This window comes from Protobothrops mucrosquamatus, unplaced genomic scaffold (genome assembly GCF_001527695.2).
Source record: "Protobothrops mucrosquamatus isolate PMUCROS unplaced genomic scaffold, P.Mucros_1.0 scaffold1038, whole genome shotgun sequence".
NCBI lineage: Eukaryota > Metazoa > Chordata > Lepidosauria > Squamata > Viperidae > Protobothrops > Protobothrops mucrosquamatus.
Genome location: NW_015387270.1, coordinates 99,474 through 119,090, shown reverse-complemented (window position 1 = coordinate 119,090; position 19,617 = coordinate 99,474). Strand labels below are relative to the sequence as shown.

Sequence of the window (19,617 nt, the reverse complement as noted above, 5' to 3'; positions counted from 1 at the left end):
AGGGCGGGCAAAGAGGCGTTCGATGACGTCACGGATGGGCTGATCTGGAGCAGCCACGCGGGAGGAGGAGCAGCGAAGTACGGAATCCGGCGAGGGGTTGGAGCGGGGAGGGGGGGTTTCCTCCTCTTCCCCTGTTATTCTCGAAGCCGGGCGGGACGAGCGTACAGTGTCTATATGCGGGCGGTGCTCCTGCTCCCTGTAATAGCCTCGCGTGGGAAAGGTAGGCGATACGGACTGGGCCCTTTTCTGCATAGCGGATCCGTCTGATGTCGCTGCTAACCATGGCCGGTTATGAGTACGTGAACGCCGAGCAACTCGCCGGCTTTGATAAGTACAAGGTGAGACGATGGGCTTCCGCGGGTTTTTCCGAAGGAGGGAAAGAGCTGCTGGGGTTGCGGGGAAGGAGATGCCCTGGGCTGCTGGAGGGCGACGGGAGGTATCCCTCGGGGGAGACACGCAGTGCTTGGATAGCTCAGCGGCGGCGCAGCGCCTTTACCTACGGGAAGCAACCGTGCCCTGTCAGTGCTTCTCTTTCCTCCACTCACCGGATGAATTAGCCCACAGCTCCCATTGCCGCTAACCCGAATGGAGAGATGAGTGAGGCTGATGGGAACTGTAGTCCACCTTGGACGAAGGCCCGCTATTTGGAATAAAGGAGGCCTATTTCTGGTTGAAAATTTGGGGTTATAGCACAGACGGTATTTGGAGTGTCTCCATCTGCCCACCTCATGGATCATTTCAGAGCCGTGACTCAGAGTTAGTAAAGATTCCTCTGTGATATCCATTTATTATTATTATTTTATGCTTGCCAATAAGATGCTTTTGAAGCTTTAAGCTTGTGAATAATCCTTTTGCACACAGATGTGCTTTCACTATATGGCCATGTAATGTTTTCTCTACTATCTTTTGAAAATGGAATATGTGCATGACAAAGAATTCTATAATTTTGACTCTATGATATCCATGAATTACAAGCTGAGTCTTCTTCCTAGGATATAGGGGCAAAAGAGAGTTAGGATCCAGTAGCTGTCAAGTAATCCCTGCTTGTTCCAACTTCCCAAGATAAACTATGACAGTGGGAATAGTTTAACTCTACTGGTAACTTTGCTGATTGCTTTTTAAAGCATGGCATATAGAGTTCAGTCACAAAGCTAAGTCTTTTCAGTAGGTTGTCTTTGATTACTGCCACATAGAAACATAGAAAACTGATGACAGAAAAAGATTTAGTGGTCCATTGAGTCTGCCCTTTGAGTTTTTTGTTTTTTAATTTATTCATTTATTATTTTAATTTTATATTTTATATTTAATTTTTGTTGAATGATGGATATGTGCTTATCATGTTTGAGACTTTTAGTATTGCCCTCACTTCTGCAATTTTTATGCCTTTTTTAGCCACAAAAGGTATTTGACTCTGAGCATGTGTATCCTTTCTTTATACAAACCAATCAGGCTGCACAGCAAAGTTGAGGTGTTTCAAATACTGCCAGTTAACAATTAAAATTGGGTGTAAAATATTGGATTAGCAGTGGGAACATCCAGATTCAAGCCCATGCTCAATCATGGAAAGTCATTAAATGATTTGGCCAATTGTTTTCTCAGCCCAACTATCTCACAGTATTTGTTGGGATAAAAGGAAATAGTTTTCCCCCTCCCCAAGCTCCTGGTGGATGACATATATAAATTTTATACATGAAATAGATGCAAAGAAATTCCCATGGGTGAGTGACCTGAACTGAGCCACACACATTGTAAGAGAAAATCTTCTGAACATTTATTGCTCATAATAGTGAAATGAATGAAAGTCACAAAAACACTTTTTCATCTACCTGCTTGTAGACTTTTCTGACTCCTTCATTCTTCCTTAAACATGTAGGGGTAATTGGTTTCAGCCATTTTAATGAGGACAAGGAAGTTGTATACAGCAATTATCCCCTTTGTTTCTTTGCAGAGGACTCTCTGGCTGTTCTTTTTCTTTGTGTGTATGGATAAAGAGTTGACTTCTTTTTACTTTTGCAGATTTTGAGGTTTCCTCAACATATAGAATCTTTTCTTTTCCTTCTCTGTAAAGGAACTTCTGTCTACAAAATTAACAGCCACCTTCCTCAAGTTGCATTGAAGGAAAGATTTGGGAAATTGCTGCTACTTATGTTTTATCATCATTCTGTAACTTGCTGAGTTTTCCACTTAGACAGCTAGCCCTCTTAATTACTAATTGTTTAATAACCATTAAAGTTATGACAGCATTAGAAACGTTGCTTACAATTTAACTTCAAAGTTACAACTACTGCACACAAACACCCCATGATCATGTGGTTTGGGGCACTTGACAGCTGACTTCCATTTATGACTGATTGCAGCATACAACATGACCACAATTTGTGACTTTTTCAAGTTTCTGGCAAAAAACGTCCATTCAAGACAATGGATTTGCTTAACGACATGTGATTCATTTAAGGAGTACATGATTCGTTTAATGACCATGGTGGCTCATTTTATGACCATCCTAAAAATCGAGTCAGGTCACGTGGTGACTCATTTAATGATCACAGTGACATCTGATGGAAATTATATGCTCCATTGTGATCATTAAATAAGGACTACTTGTAGTGTAATGCTCCCTAAGATTCCGGTGGAATGTCAGATCTTCCCATTTTAATCTTGGCCTTAATGCTGAAGGGGTATGCAGAACAACCCTTTTGCATTAGAATTCTTCTCTTTGGACCATTTGTACCCTTTTCTTTATCTTAAATTAGGCATCTTGCTGCATGTGAAATTCAGTGACCTTGTATATACATTGCATTAAACTTTCATTTGTTTAACCTGGGTTTATTAAATAACCTTATTGGCAGGGCCAGCACAGCATGATAATTATAAACTATAATTTAATAGTGTCTGAGTTCACATTCAGAATACGTTGCTGAAACCAGCTAAATGCATGAATTAGCACAATGCATGAATCCAGCCAGTAGCTCACATTTCCTTTCTCTAATAAAAGTTGATCCGCTAAGACCTGTCTCAGCAGGTGGCAGCATTTCTGACTATCTGAATTGGGAAGCTAAGTGGAGTCAGGTTTGATTAGTACTTGTGTGGGAGACCTTGTGGAAATACTGGGGGGGTATAAACTATATTGAGAAATTTAAAATATATCCTAGATAGTATATGGTAGAGTTGAAGGAACTTAAAAAGACTAAGAGATGCGTAGACCACCACGGGCAAAAGACGAGGAACAAAGACTATTGAACACAAGCGAGAGACACTATTAGAGTCTGTGGCAATAAGAACAGTGAAACATAACTATTTCTATGCCCTTATTGTGTCTGTGGTTCTGCGGACAATCGCCCAGTAGCCCTATTTCAGGGGATCTGGTCCCTCCTTACGGTTTAGGTTGCTATGAGGAATATCCTGCACACCTAGCAGACAATCCAGTCCAGCAGGTTGGGCATGCTGCAGGGTCTGTCAAGCAAGGAATGTCGCATGGCACTGGGACCAGAAGATTTCTTTTCTCTGCTGTAGCTCCTGCTCTTTTGAACATCCTTTCTTTGGAGATTAGAATGGCCCTTTTAAACACTTTAAAAACCTGGCTATGTGTGCCAAGCGACCTGTTTCTTGGTTTTACTCACAATTATTATGGAATTTTTCTCAGCTGCTGTGTGTGTGTATACACATGTACATACGCACATATACATATACATACATATACATACATACATATTATCCAAATAAATACAGACCACCAAGAGAGCATCTATAAAATATAGAATTTAATCTACCTACCTTTCGTCAACAAAACGTTTGACATCGTCAGGGTTAAAAGGCAAACACCGATTGAAGTCTTATATACCATTGCCGAGTGTCTGTTTCCGGCTCCTGGAGCGCGTAACTGGCCCCAGCTGATCCTGCCGTACTTCGAGCATATTGCTCGCGTCATCAATGGTATATAAGACTTCAATCGGTGTTTGCCTTTTAACCCTGACGATGTCAAACGTTTTGTTGACGAAAGCTAGGTAGATTAAATTCTATATTTTATAGATGCTCTCTTGGTGGTCTGTATTTATTTGGATATTATGATTTTTCCCAAGAGTCGAATTTTTAATGTCATTTCTACATACATACATATATATATATAACACACACATACATATACATACATATGTACTATTTTTATTGCTTTTAGATAAAACGTAAAGCACCTCTTCATAGTTTAGCAAGTTGTGGGATTCAAGTGGAAAAAGTGGGAGGTGGGGGAGAGGAGAAGATTGTTTCTGGTTTCTTTCACTGAATAAGCCAGAGGGTCTGATTTGCTGAACAAACATTGGACAATGTGCTTAGCTATGAATAAGCATTATTGTAATCTTCCACACAACTATACTATGGCTTACCATGATGCATACCTTTAGTCGAAAAGCCTTCTGAAATATGTTTGAAAATTCTTTAATTTTAAATGTTAAATATAAAGAATTTAATCATACCAACTTAAATTTGTTTTGCTATTTCATTGGATTTGTTTCCTTATTTTTATGTTTTGTGAAATAGCCAAAGAAACAAACTACAGTATATGAGCTGTGTGTTATAGTAAATAAAAATGAGAAGACTTAAAACTGGAGCAAAAATAGGTTATCAACAAAAGAGGCATTCCTTTCCAGTTTTACTGAATTTGGAAGAAAGCCTTCTAATAATTTAACTATGCATATTTTATAGTCTTGGATCTCAACAAAGATGCCATGTTTTTGTTTTAATCATAGAAATAGTAATATGAGGGTTTAGATGTACTAATGTACTGTATGTTGAAAAACTGGGATCTACATGATAAAACTGAACAGATGATTGAGCAAACTGTGAAATTGCTAATATATCCAGTGAGTCCTGAAAAGGGTACCTCTCAAATGCGAAAAAAACTATGGTCAAATTTTTGAATTGTCTACAATATGTCATAAAAATAAGTGCCACACATACTGTATATTCACTTTTCTCAAGAACCAGCAAGAAGTGCTTTATCTAAATCATTCTCCAGGAGTGTGTTTCCAGGAGTGGCAGTAACACTGCCTGTAGTATCTCATACCACATTTAAACAAACAAAAAACAGTTACAGCAATCTCTCTCTAAAAATTCCTGTTTTCCCCCCCAGGACTAATCAATTCATGATTTCTCTGCTTATTAAAGTAGATTCTTGAAATCAGCTACAGGTTTGAAAATCTTTGAATGACTTTCTGCCCACTTCCAGGAATAATTGAAAACTCCTGGAAAAATTGGATGAGTTCATTCAGGAGGAAAAACAGGATATGCCAAAACTGGATCCTTTGACACACAAAGGATCTTGTACCTGTACCTTGTACCTTCTAACAATTTTCTTACTTCCTTGTATCTTCCTTACTCTGCATACTCTGTCTGTATATTCACATATATTCAAATTTTAAGTTATGCCTTTATAATTGATTGAATGAACAGTAGTCAAGAAAATATATATTGTCATTAAATGGTTAAAATTTAAACTTTTTGGTCTTCATTGCCTTTAAGTCATTCTTGTGGTGGAGTATAGTCTGGATTCCCAGAAGGGAGGGGCTGCATTCCAGAGGAGCAAATCAATGACATTTCGATAGTTTGGTTGGGAAGAAGAAGATCAAGACAGCACCTCCCTAGCAGTTCTCAGTTAATCATGCAAATAGTTTGCTTTAGTCAGCAAGCTTTCTATCCATAGGAACTATACACATAGTCCTTGATTTACGACCGCAATTGAATCCCAAATTTCTGTTGCTAAGAGAGACAGTTGTTAAGTGAGTTTTGCCCCGTTTTATGTCCTTTCTTGCCACAGTTGTTAAGTGAATCACTGTAGTTGCTAACATGGTTATTAAGTGAATCTGGATTCCCTATTGACTGCTTGTCAGAGGGTCACAAAAAGTGACCTACAACTGTCCTAAGAATAAACCTGTTGCCAAGCATCTGAATTTTGATCACATGACCATGGGGTCGTAAGTGTGAAAAACGGTCATAAGTCACTTTTTTCACTAGCGTTGTAACTTTGAGTGGTCACTAAACAAATGGTTGTAAGTCGAGGACTACCTGTAAAGGAAACTGCTTTGAAGTAACTCACTGTGTCTTTCTTGGGATTTGGAGCCTGATATTCTTGAGTTTTCTCCTAATCTTGCAATAATAGTCAAACTATTAGGCCGTCTCCTTCAGTGGCCTCTGCACCAGCAGTGTGGAATTCAAACAGAGGAGTCTTTTGTAGCCTTACAATGGTAAGGAATGAAGTTGAGCCCTTTCTTTAAGCTGATTTCCTTTGCAGCCTGAACCAGACAAATAGCTAAAATCCGCTTTGGAGTTACGTTTTTGCAAAATATGTGAAGCTTAAAAATAAATACTGTAAAATGTATGTCAGGAGGATGTTAAGAAAATTAATGTACAGAATCAAAGCAGTTGAAACAAGGAAGTCAATCATCCAACCAAACATAGAACAGTCAGTACTGTATCTTCAATCTAGGTCTAGGAAGTTGGCATTTACATGCATATTTCAGCTGGATAAAATGATAGGTTATAGGTAAGTTCTTTGCAGCATTATACTGTATAATCAAAATCTCTTTCTTTAGTTAGCCTCATCTTTATGCATAATTGTGAAAAATAAACAAAAGTCAGTATCCAATTTCCTGGTTTCTGTATTCATGCAATTCAGTGGCTAAATCCTTGGAAATTTGTCAATCTTGCTTTTAGTAGTAACAAATGTGGAAAATGGTTGTTTGAGGAGATATAGTTCAATAGTATGTTATCTTGGAAATTCTAAAAACATGGACTGCAGATTAGAGAATATCTCCCAGATGTTTGCAAATTAAGTAAGAAGTCCTAAAATGCCAGTAACTGTATTGGATGTCCTTAGGTCACTCAGGGTTTATGCATACTGAATTTATTTCTGGCTTCTAAAAAATATTAAATTATCTAGCCTTGTGATTGTTTTTTGAGATGGCTAATATTGAAGTTATGTTGTATTTAGCACCATCAATGTAAATTGCACTGTTATTATTACAGGCAGTTTGCCATAATATGTGCAATATTGCTGTGTTTAAAGTCAATCAGTATAATTTTTTTAGCTAGATATGGATGATAGCTACAAATCTCCATTATTTCATGATCAGTTCTCTATTAGGTTGAGAATAATTTGTTTTGATTTGAAATATTTTCTGATTTAAGACGCACCCCAATAACATCTTAAGTAGCATGTGAGGAGGAGAGATTAATGAAAAATGGACAGAGTTAATGCCTTCTCAAACTTATGTATGTAATATTTTCATTTTTGCCTCATGGGAAGCTCCTAAGAAGTAAGCAAGCAAGCAAACAAACAAATAAATAAAATCACAACAATTTGCACAGGTTGCAAGGTCCAAAAAAAAACAAACAAAATCGCAGCCATTTGCACAGGTTGAGCCATAATTTGGCTTCCCGTGAAAATTGAAAAGAGGAGGCTATACATCATATATATCATTTCATGTATTTTTCACTATCCATGTACTGTGTTGAATACAGTATTAGCTATAAGTATGGAGAGCAATACAGGCACTGTGAGGGATTGGACATTTGACTTGGTGTTCGAGAAGGTGCATTGAATAGCTTACAGATATATTTACTAGTGGAATGTTGGCATGCCTAGAGATTGGATGGGGCATAGCACTTCCAATAAATGTGAAGTCTCAAGAAAGACCTTTTCACCCCTGGAATCATGTTTACATTACATCAGTTGTTCTGACCTAACTATAGTTAAACAAAAGAATAGCCACCTCTGCAACTGCTTTTCCTTGGCCCTAGACAGTTGTGTTGCTGTTTCTTTCTGGAAATTCCTTTGAATATTTTAGAAGGACCCTGTTACAACCAAGTGAAGTCCCATCTGCTCTAGCATTTACAGATAGGCCTTGACTTACAATCATTTGTTTAGTTACACTGAAAAAAGTGACTTATGACCATTTATCAACTGTTTAAGCACTTAACAACTGTGGTAAGAAAGGCCATAAAATGGGGCAAAACTCACTTAACAACTGACTCACTTAGCAATGTAAATCTGGGCCTCAAATGTGGTCGTAAGTCGAGGACTACCTATATACATAATCATTCTGGGAATTGTAATTTGGAATATTCAATGCTCAAATCATGGTTTTAAAAGACAGGTTTATTTTTATACTAATTTTCAGATGATGAATTTATGACATACAGTAATATATCTTCTATGAAAAATGGAATGTAAATCAATTCAGTAGTAAATCAGAACATCCCAAACAGGATCATTTCTCAGTATGGTTTCAGTACAGCCAGTCACAGTTTCAGATCTCTGATTTTGGATTTGCAAAAAATTATAATGTTTTTGTCAAGGAGCTATTGGCTGGGATCTGCACTGATCCTTTTTATAGAAAATCTATATCTCACTGAATTTGATTGTTAGCTGGTCAGAGATTCCTCTGTAATGATTGTACTTATTCAATGCACAGTTGGCTCTTCGCAGGGTGCAGACAAGTGCAGAGCTGTGAATGGCAGTTTCTGGATTTTGCCATTTGGCAGCAAGGTTTTTTTCTTGCTGTCATGTTAGTAGGTTAAATTGATATACTGCAGATTAAAGAAAAATGCAGGGCTTTGCTCAGCCTGTTCTACTTGCATGCACTGGCTCCTCCTCCTCCTTTTCCCTTTGGAAAGAAGTCATCAAATCTGTGCTGGGAGAATCTCTATATTTCCGAGTGCTGCTCTCGCAGCTTCTAATCCTAGCTTCAAACCATACTATTCCTTCTGGAATCTGTGGATGAAGTCATATTTGGGGACGAGGAGCCAAATTGATTAAAATCAGCAAGATAAAGGAAAAATGTTGTGCTGTTTCATGCCATTCAGAGTTCCTTCTGATGTTACAAGCCTGATGTGAAAGCACTTTTCTCAGTGATGGTCATAGTTCTTAATTCTGTAATTTTAGTGGGCTTGCTCAGAATTATATAATATATACAACGCATATGTATAATGTATTGGCAAAAAGAAAGTTTCAGATCTAGCTCAGACAAAGATGAAAAAAGAACAGGAGCTTGCTCAAGCTTGAGGAATGGATCAATGGATCTCCTGCAAATAGGCAGGGGATGTAATAGAATTATTGCTTATGGAGTTTGTTTTTTGCTTTCATTTTCTGATTAATTAAAATATCTATTAATGGTTTTCCCCTATTGTTGCTTCAAGAATAGATCGTTGATCAAGGTGGCATATATGCTATTGTTTGGCGTGAAAGTTGAATACAAAAGCAGATTTTTATTTTTGTGACATTTTAAGAAAGTATTAGTTTTGATATTTTCTATTTGTCTACATGATTGGTCAAACAAATTGATATTACTTGCTGTAAATTCACTTATTGTTGATAAGAATATGTCTACCCCCATTCCAGGAAAAATTCTGTGGGATTGATTAGTATTTGTGTATATTTACTGATATGTGCATATATACATATACATATCATATATATACATACATACATACATACATACATACATACATACATACATACATACACATACACACCCACCCACACACACAAACACACCCACCCACATGCATCATACATAAAGAACTTTCTGATAAATTGAAAGATAAAAAGGACAAGTATAAAAAGTGGAAAGAGGGGCACATAACTAAGTCAGAATATCAGCAAATAGCCCGAGCCTCCAAAGATGAAGTGAACTAAATGAACTAAGGCTTGCAACCAAAGTCAAAAATAACAAAAAAAGCTTCTTTCAACATGTAAAAAACAAGAAAAAAGTGAAGGAAATGATTGGTCCATTAGTGGGTGAAAGTGGCAAGGTGACAAGCAACAGGGAAAAAGCAGAACTATTTAACTCGTTTTTCGCATCTATCTTTACACAAAGGGAAAAAACAGACCAACCTATCAAAAATAGTGCCATAAAAAACAGAATAGAAACACAAGTTAAGATAGGCAAGAAAATGGTAAGTGAGCACCTGTCCTGCCTAGACGAGTTCAAATCACCAGGACCAGATGGATTACACCCCAAGGTTCTCAAGGAACTGGCAGATGTGATCTCAGAACCCCTGAACAATATTTTTCAAAGATCCTGGAGCTGGGGAACTACCAGAGGACTGGAAAAGAGCTGATATAGTTCCCATCTTCAAAAAAGGAAAAAAAAATGGATCCAGGAAATTACAGACCTATCAGCCTGACCTCAATACCTGGGAAGATTCTGGAAAAGATAATCAAACAACGAATCAGCGAACACCTAGAGGCAAACAAAGTCATTATTAAAAGCCAACATGGATTTGTCAAAAACAGATCATGCCAGATAAATCTAATTACATTCTTTGACCAAGTGACAAAATTAGTGGACCAGAGGAATGTTGTGGATATAATTTACTTGGACTTCAGTAAGACATTTGACAAAGTAGATCACAACCTACTACTTGATAAGATAGAAAAATGTGGGTCAGACAGCATCACCATCAGATGGATTTGTACCTGGCTGACCGGCCGTACTCAGCGTGTGGTCCTGAATGGAACCGCATCTACATGGAGGGAAGTGTGTAGTGGAGTGCCCCAGGGCTCTGTTCTGGGCCCAGTGCTCTTCAACATCTTCATCAACGATTTGGACGAGGGGATAGATGGGGAACTCATCAAATTTACAGACGATACCACGCTGGCAGGAATAGCCAACACTCGTCTTCTATCCGAATTCTATGTCCTCCTAGACCTGTCTGAACTTGTGACCCGCGATAGATTGTTTTACTTTAAGTTACCACTTTTTTCATTCCAAGATGTAAATCCGTTCTTTTTGGTTTACATGTCCATATCATATCCCCCATGGAACGAGTTATCATCATTGACACTCTCCCTACTCGGAGTCCTAGTGGACAATCATTTAAATATGAGCCACCAGTGTGCTGCAGCTGCCAAAAAGGCCAACACAGTGTTAGGCTACATTAACAGAGGGATAGAATCAAGATCACGTAAAGTATTAATACCATTTTACAATGCCTTGATAAGGCCACACGTGGAATACTGCATCCAGTTTTGGTCACTACGATGTAAAAAAGAGGTTGAGACCTAGAAAGAGTACAGAGAAGAGCAACAAAGATGATTAGGGGACTGGAGGCTAAAACATATAAGGAACGGTTGCTGGAATTGGGTATGTCTAGTTTAATGAAGAGAAGGAGGAGGGGGGACATGATAGCACTGTTCCAATATCTCAGGGGCTGCCACAAAGAAGAGGGAGTCAAGCTATTCTCCAAAGCACCTGAAGGCAGGACAAGAAGCAATGGATGGAAACTAATCAAGAAAAGAAGCAACATAGAACTAAGGAGAAATTTCCTGATAGTTAGAACAATCAACCAGTGGAACAATTTGCCTCCAGAAGCGGTGAATGCGCCAACACTGGAAGTTTTTAAGAAGAGACTGGACAGCCATTTGTCCGAAATGGTATAGGGTTTCCTGCCTGAGCAGGGGGTTGGACCTGATGACCTCCAAGGTCCCTTCCAACTTTATTATTATTATTATTATTATTATTATTATTATTATTATTATTATTAATTATTATTATTATTATTATTATTATTATTATTATTATTATTATTATTTGTGTATGTGTATGTATGTATATATATAAATGCCTATAATCTCCATGGAAAATTAATCTATATTATTAAAATTATTATGCATAATAAATGTTGATTATTGGGGAAATAACACTTGTTTTTGATTTATCCTATCTTGACTCATATCTATATCTAGGTAATTTGTTCCCTGTTAAAGGAGATGACACTGCATTTCAAAGAAGTGGGTTTCTGTACTGCTCCTCTCTGAACTGGAATTGCAAAAGTTGCTGCTGTAGAGATTTAAAAACAGAGCCAGCATTTTGAAATAGGGCAGACAATATTGAAAGCATATATTAATTAAAGATTACACTAGTAGCTTTATTGTAAATTACTTCCTGCTAGGTGAATTTTGAACTGTCTTCTCCCTTTTCCTTGTTGGAACAGGACTTGGAGGTCATTATTCCCTAGTCTGAATGGATAAGCAGTGTTTGGTCAATTTGCCTGACATGTCTCTTGCTAATATTTTTTTCTGTGCAATTAATGTGTCTGCCATAATGCTCAACAGATATACTCCCAAGATATATTCACTATGCTTGCATTCCCATTTATAATATTTATATCAGTGTGATGTAAGTCACTGCCAAAATTACAGATGAAAGAAGTTGAATAGCCCAAGGGAATTTTAGAAGAGGCAAGTTTGAGTACGGGATTTCCTAGCTTATGCATTAGCTAAAGTACTTAGTAAGCTGCTTTGCTTTTTTTTTCTTAATTTATTAATACTACAGAGATAAAACAACTTGTTAAACAGGAAACTGTAAAGCAAACAACTGTCAACATATATTATAAAAGAAATATTTAAACTATTTTTTACAAGTAAATCTTTCAAGATGAAACAAACAACTGTTAACATATATTATAAAAGAAATATTTAAACTAATTTTCAAGATGACTTCACAAATCAGAACAGTGCTACTTTTAAGATTTTGAATTCATCCAACTTTAGTTTGCTGACCTTGGGGAAAAAAACTAATCAGGTTTGTATCTGCTTACTACTTGGAAGGAAAACCATCAGGGAATCCTAAAGCTTAAGTTAGACTATGCAGTCAAAAAAGCATCCTTGTCCAAGGCCCTGGCAGACCACTTCTCTCTTGTTACTAAGAAAACCACATAAAGACCTAGGCATGAGGGAATCTTCATCTTTACACTCCTGAAATTGAAATAAATAATTTTTTTTTATATTTTTTTTCCTGAATTAAGAATATATATGCAGGTAGGTCACAACTTATGACCACAGTTGGTACCAGAATTTTCATTGTTAAGCAAGGCTGTTATGTGTGTCGTGGCCAATTTTATGACCTTTTGTTACATTTGTTAAGTGAATCATGCAAATATTAAGTGAGTCTGGCTTCACCCATTGACTTTGTTTGTTGGAAACTAGCTGGGAACGTCCCAAATCAAATAGCAATAGCACTTAGACTTACTGTATGTACCACTTTACAGTGCTTTACAGCCCTCTCCAAGTGGTTTGCAGAGTCAGCATTATTGCCCCCAACAATCTGGACCTTGGAAGGATGGAAGACTGAATCAACCTTGAGCCAGTCAGACCCAAACAGCTGGCAGTTGGCCGAATAAGCCTGCAAAACTGCATTCTAACCACTGCGTCACCACAGCTCTTAATGACCGTGGGATGTTGCAACTACCATAAATACATGCCAGCTGCCAAGTGCCAGAATTTTGATCACATGACCAAGGAGATGCTGTAAGTGTGAAGGAGTTAGCGCCATTGTAACTTTGAAACAACCAGTGTCTTGTTTTTACTGACTGTATAGAGCTTCTCCATCTTTGGCTGCAGAGCACATAGTCAATCTGATTTCTGTGTTGACCGTCTGGTGATGTCCATATGTAGAGCCGTCTCCTGGGTTGTTGGAAAAGAGTGTTTGCTATGACCATCGTATGGTTTTATTAAGACTACACTATCTGGTCCAATCCCATTTTTGCCCAATGGAAACCTCCAGCTCTGGTGCTTATTTTATATAATTGGTCTCCAGCTCCCAAACAGCCTTATTGCTACCACCTATGTGGCACTGACAAGCTACTTATGCTCTAACTTGGAAAAAAAATACTTATCAGAGAATAACAAAAGTTGTAATCATTGTATTCTTTCACCTAACTATGCATCATTTATTCAATATCAATCTCTCCAACACCACAAATAAAGAGGGATTCCACTTTTCTGCCTCAGACATTGTTGCTTTGCAATCCAGAGCCAAGCAAGAGATGCATACTGTTAGCCAGAAAGTAATTTTGGCCATCTAAAAATAACATCCTTTAAATGGATAGTTTTTGCTATGCCATTAGCATCATTTCCAAAAACCTTTGAGACTTATTGCCATCCCATTCATTTGGCCTTCACATTACTTTCAAAACAGAATATCCAAGACATTCAGGAGATGGTGATTCCAATTAATGGTGTGGAATATTTAACAGATTGTTTAGATCTCATTATTTCTCCTTTTAGATGCAAGAGAGAACAGTCTAATTATTTGGGCTAGGCAGAAAGAATTTTGTCATGCTGAATATATGATCATGAACACTGGATCAAATCCTGAAAAAGTAATCACACCCAGATATTCAAGTTAGGTAATGAAATATGTAATGAAGACTATTATTGCAATCTGTTCTGGAAATTAAAATTAACAGCCACCAACCCAACCAGATGAAAAGGATTCTTCCTGTAATTCAATGATCAGCACTATTCAGTACTAACTACAACGTTTTAATTTCAAGCACACAGAACTCTTGGTTTTTCAGAAAAACGTAGACAGCACAAAAGATTTGATGTCTAAAAATGCACAACTGCAAATGTTCTGGTTCACCTTAAAATCTGTACAGCTGTTATAAGTAATAAAGGCTACTTAAATGAAAAGTTATGAATTCAAAAAAGTGATTGGGTTTATTTTCCTGAGGTATCCTAGCAGCCCCAATTCAAGCTGCACTGTTCTGTTCGTCAATTGTTTAGTTCTAAATCAGGGGGAATCAAATTACTCAAGGAAATTCTTTTGCAGAAAAGAGAGGGGGGAAAGCAAATCGAGTCTAGAGTGTAGATATTCAAGACTATTCATAGTAGACTATAATCTTCAGACCATAAAGTAAAGAAGATTAAATGTTAATTTAATCCCATGATAGGAATATTTGAAAAATAGTCTTGTGCAATACCCCCCCACCCCACACACAAATATATAGGCAAGTGTAATGGTATGTGAGGAAAGACCTTGGGAGATGGGTGAATTGATGCTGCCTAGGGAACAGTCATATAAGAAACAGCATAATATCGAGTGCAGCTGGACAGAGGGTGGGGCAAGAGGCTCAGACGGGACCCTCCCTAGTTTCTCAGGCTATAAAGGAGAGGGCAGGAGAATCTGCTTTCAGACTTCCAAGGTGTTACTACTATAATTTTACACTAAAGTAACTTATCTGGTCTTATTTCTGTCTGATCTATCTGGTAAGACTGACAGCAGAGAATGGGGCTTATGTTCATCCTGTTACTGAACAATACACCAGTTCTGTGTTACAAGCAAACACTATGGACCTATGGTACAAAAAAGATTGGACAGATTTATAGCTTGGGTTAAACTGACATCTTAATCAAGATTTACTAATCATGTTACAACTTGCTGGGTTCACAAGCAGATCTTTATACAGTTCGATTCCCATATGAAAAGAGATATCTAAGTTTTGAGCAGCTCTGGTGCTATCAATAAACTAACATTCCATTTAAAAAAGAGGCAGGAAAATGAAGATTTGAGAAGAAAATTGTGGAACAGCCTTTCTTTCAGGGAGAGTAGCTTAAGTACTTGCTTGCCTTGGGTTTCCTGTTAGCATCCCTTGAAGCCTCTTGAGATTGCAAATGGCAAACTCTAAATAACAGGTATTTGTCCAGATGTGATTAACCATCAGTGGATGAAAATGTCTCAAAGATGCATTCTGAGAACCAAGTCCTCTGGGCCAACTACAGCAATATCTTTAAGGTAAATCATTAGCTTTCAAATTTACAGAGCACATTAGCTTTCAAATTTCCATAAAATCCTGGAAATTTGACATCATTATTAAAACTATCTCAAAGGTCACCGAGCCAAAAAAATTCAGATGATGTGCCTAATAAATTATCTTTATATGAATGTTTTTTGATACTATCGTTATGGCTCCAATAATAAAAAACTCTTTAGATCATATCCAATAATAGCATGATTTTTTTTCAAGATAGTTGTATATTACATATATTGAATAGAATACGGAGGACCAGAGATCTCTTCAAGAAAATTGGAGATATGAAGGGAACATTTCATGCAACATTTCATGGGCATGATAAAGGACCAAAATGGCAGGGACCTAACAGAGGCAAAAGAGATTAAGAAGAGGTGGCAAAATTACACAGAAGAACTATACAAGAACGAGCTTAGCGTCCCTGATAACAACGATGGGGTGGTCATTGACGTCGAGCCAGCCATCCTAGAAGGTGAAGTGAAATGGGCCTTAGGAAAGCTGAGCAACAACAAAGCTAGTAGAGATGACAGTATTCCAGCTGAGCTATTCAAAATCTTAAAAGACGATGCAGTAAAAGTGCTTCACTCAATTTGCCAGCAAATTTGGAAAACTCAACAGTGGCCACAGGATTGGAAAAGGTCAGTTTACATTCCAATTCCAAAGAAAGGCAATGCCAAAGAATGTTCAAACTATCACACCATTGCACTCATTTCACATGCTAGTAAAGTTATGCTTAAAATCCTACAAGCTAGACTCCAGCAGTATGTGGATTGAGAACTTCCAAAAGTACAGGCAGGATTTCGAAGAGGCAGAGGAACTAGAGATCAAATTGCCATCATACACTGGATCATGGAGAAAGCTAGGGAGTTCCAGAAAAACATCTACTTCTGCTTCATTGACTATGCTAAAGCCTTTGATTGTGTAGATCGCAACAAATTATGGCAAGTTCTTAAAGAGATGGGAGTACCAGACCATCTTATTTATCTCTTGAGAAACCTATATGCGGGTCAAGAACAACAGTGAGAACTGGACACGGAACGTGACTAACCAAGTTTTAACCCTTTCCTCAGGCCGTTCCGACATATGACAGCGGGACGGATAAATTGAATATACGTCTCGTGTAGTACTCTTTCCGTCCCGATCTACTTAGTTTTCAACCTTAATTCTAACGGTCCTCTTTATAGTTGTTGGATTCTATACGTCTACTATGGTGTCTAATGGCAGAAAGTGAAGAGGAATTAAAGAGCCTCTTGATGCGGGTGAAGAAGGAGAGTGCAAAAGTTGGCTTGAAACTCAATGTTAAAACCAAGATCATGGCATCCAGCCCTCTCAAATCCTGGCAAAAGATGGGGAAGAAATGGAGGTAGTGACAGATTTTATTTTCCTGGGCTCCAAGACCACCTCAGATTGGGACTGCAGCCAAGAAATTAAAAGACGCTTGCTCCTGGGGAGGAAAGCTATGTCAAAGCTAGACAGCACACTAAAAAGCAGAGATGTCACCCTGCCAACAAAAGTGCGTATAGTCAAGGCTATAGTTTTCCCAGTTGTAATGTATGGCTGTGAAAGTTGGACCATAAGAAAGGCTGAGCGCCAAAGAATTGAGGCCTTTGAACTATGGTGCTGGAGAAGACTCCTGCGAGTCCCCTAGACTGCAAGGCGATCAAACCGGTCAGTCCTAGAGGAGATCAATCCTGACTGCTCTTTAGAAGGCCAGATCCTGAAGTTGAAACTCAAATACTTTGGCCACCTAATGAGAAGGAAGGACTCACTGGAGAAGAGCCTAATGCTGGGAAAGATTGAGGGCAATAGAAGAAGGGGACGACAGAGAATGAGATGGCTGGATGGAGTCACTGAAGCAGTAGGTGTGAGCTTAAATGGACTCCAGAAGATGATAGAGGACAGGAAGGCCTGGAGGAATATTGTCCATGGGGTCGCGATGGGTCGGACACGACTTCACAACTAACAACAACAATAAAACCATTGTTAACATTCTAAAAATATAATCTGAAAAGTGAAGTTAGTATTTAAACACAACTACAGAATGTCTTAAGATTATTATTTTGACAAATCTCAACTTTTTTTCATAGAAGGTTTTTCTTTTAGCATTACTATGGAAATGGAATAATCCTCAACTTACAACTGGTCTGTTAATGACCATTCTGTTATGTCAGAGTCCCCCAAAAGGTATTTATGACTCAGATTTGAAGCTCTGATGGCTGTCCTTCCTTTATAGTCCCATGGGTGCTTGACAACTGGCCCACATTTGCAGCATCTTGCGGTCACACGACTGCAGTTTACCATTATTATTATTTTTGGCCATAAACTGGCATTTCTGTTTTTGCTTAATGACTGCCATGTTTACTTTGACTGCTGCATTTGCTTAATGACTGCTGCAGAAAATCGGGTCAGTCATGTGGATGCCTCAACTTAAGACCGCCATGACATATAATGGAAATTCTGGGCTCTATTATGGACATAACTTTAGGACTACTTATATATATGAAGCATCAGGTTTGGAGAAAATCTCTGGCTGCTTAGAGTTGACACCAACGCGATGGCCTATAATCAGTCAATCAAGAGAACATGAATGACAACTTGCTATGCTTTATTTCTTACCTGCCTTTCCTTAGATTGCAGAGCCCAGAGGGTTCCTTTAGTGCCTTTTAATGTCAAAGAAATCAATCAACAAAGCACTGGAACTCCCTTGTCATTAGTTCCTATGTAGCAAGGGAAGTGTAGTTAGTCACCTGTAGCTTGTCTTTAAGGCAATAATAGAATTATGCTGACTCTGTAAACCACTGAGAGGGCTGTAAAGCACTGTGAAATGGTATATAAATGCTATTGCTATTGCTATTTTGTTTACGATTGATAGATTAGGACTTTTTCCCTTTTCCAGCTTGGACCAGTCTGTCCTGAAGTTAATTTTTTGCAAATATTTCATGAAAACACGGTATACAGTTTAGCCATTGGTTCCAAAGTTTGTAAATTTGTGTTCTCTCTGGTGTATATCAAGTTTGCAAATAAGGATTGAGACATCTGTGAAACTTCCTTTTTTTAAAAAAAAAAATTATATGTCTGATACCTCATTCTCTTTGATATCTGTTTTGATATTATGACCTGAAACTCAGTTTAGGGACCAAACACAGTTCTGTTTCAGAAAGCCTGCAAATTTTTGAATGGCATATCCTAAGGATTAGCCATCTTTTTACAGAGATGATATATACCAGTTAGTTAAAATAGAATAGAATAGAATAGAATAGAATAGAATAGAATAGAATAGAATAGAATAGAATAGAATAGAATAGAATAGAATAGAATAGAGCTGGAAGGGACCGTCCTATACCATCTTAGACAGTCCAGTCTCTTTTTAAAAATCTCTAGTGATGGAGCGCCCACGATTTCTGAAGGCAAGCTGTTCCATTGGTTAATTGTCCTCACTGTTAGGAACTTTCTTCTTAATTCCAGGTTGCTTCTCTCTCTGATTAGTTTCTGAGTACATTTTTCCTTGTTTTCATGAGGTGCAGACCATCCCTTGCCAAGAGTCCTTCATGTAGGAAATGCAGTTCACGGTCCAGGAAACCAAAGCTTTCTTGGCGACACCAACCCTTTAGCCAATGATTTATTTCTAGAATTCTTTTTTCACTCAATGGGTGTTGGGCTTTTGTTGGGAGTACTGATGAGAACACTACTTGTGCTCCTAGCTCCTTACACTTATTGCCTAGTTCAGTGATGGCGAACCTTTTAGAGACTGAGTGCCCAAACTGCAACCCAAAACCCACTTATGCATTTTCAAGTGCCAGGTGGGCGTGGCCCATTGGGTGGGCGTGGCCTGTTAGAAGTAAGTCTTCATCCTGGTTCATCCAAGCCGGGAATAAATAAGCAAACATGGCGACTGCTTTGGGAAGAAGGTTACAGTTTATTGCAGAAGACAGATGGTCTTGCAAGAAGCAGCAGAGGAGAGGAAAGAGAGTGAGCACATGGGCAGGAGGTCTTTTTATACCCCCCTCCCAGCCCTGCTTGGGATAGTTT

General features: G+C 38.1%; 1 protein-coding gene across 1 annotated transcript in view; it reads left to right on the top strand.

Annotated features, from left to right (window-relative positions):
• The first annotated feature begins 281 nt into the window (after window positions 1-281).
• Window positions 282-19,617, top strand: part of SELENOI (selenoprotein I) — a 50,741-nt gene continuing 31,405 nt past the window's right edge. The window contains exon 1 of the mRNA XM_015819992.2: window positions 282-338. Within this exon, the coding sequence (XP_015675478.2) occupies window positions 282-338 (57 nt within the window). The remainder of the gene's footprint in view (window positions 339-19,617) is intronic.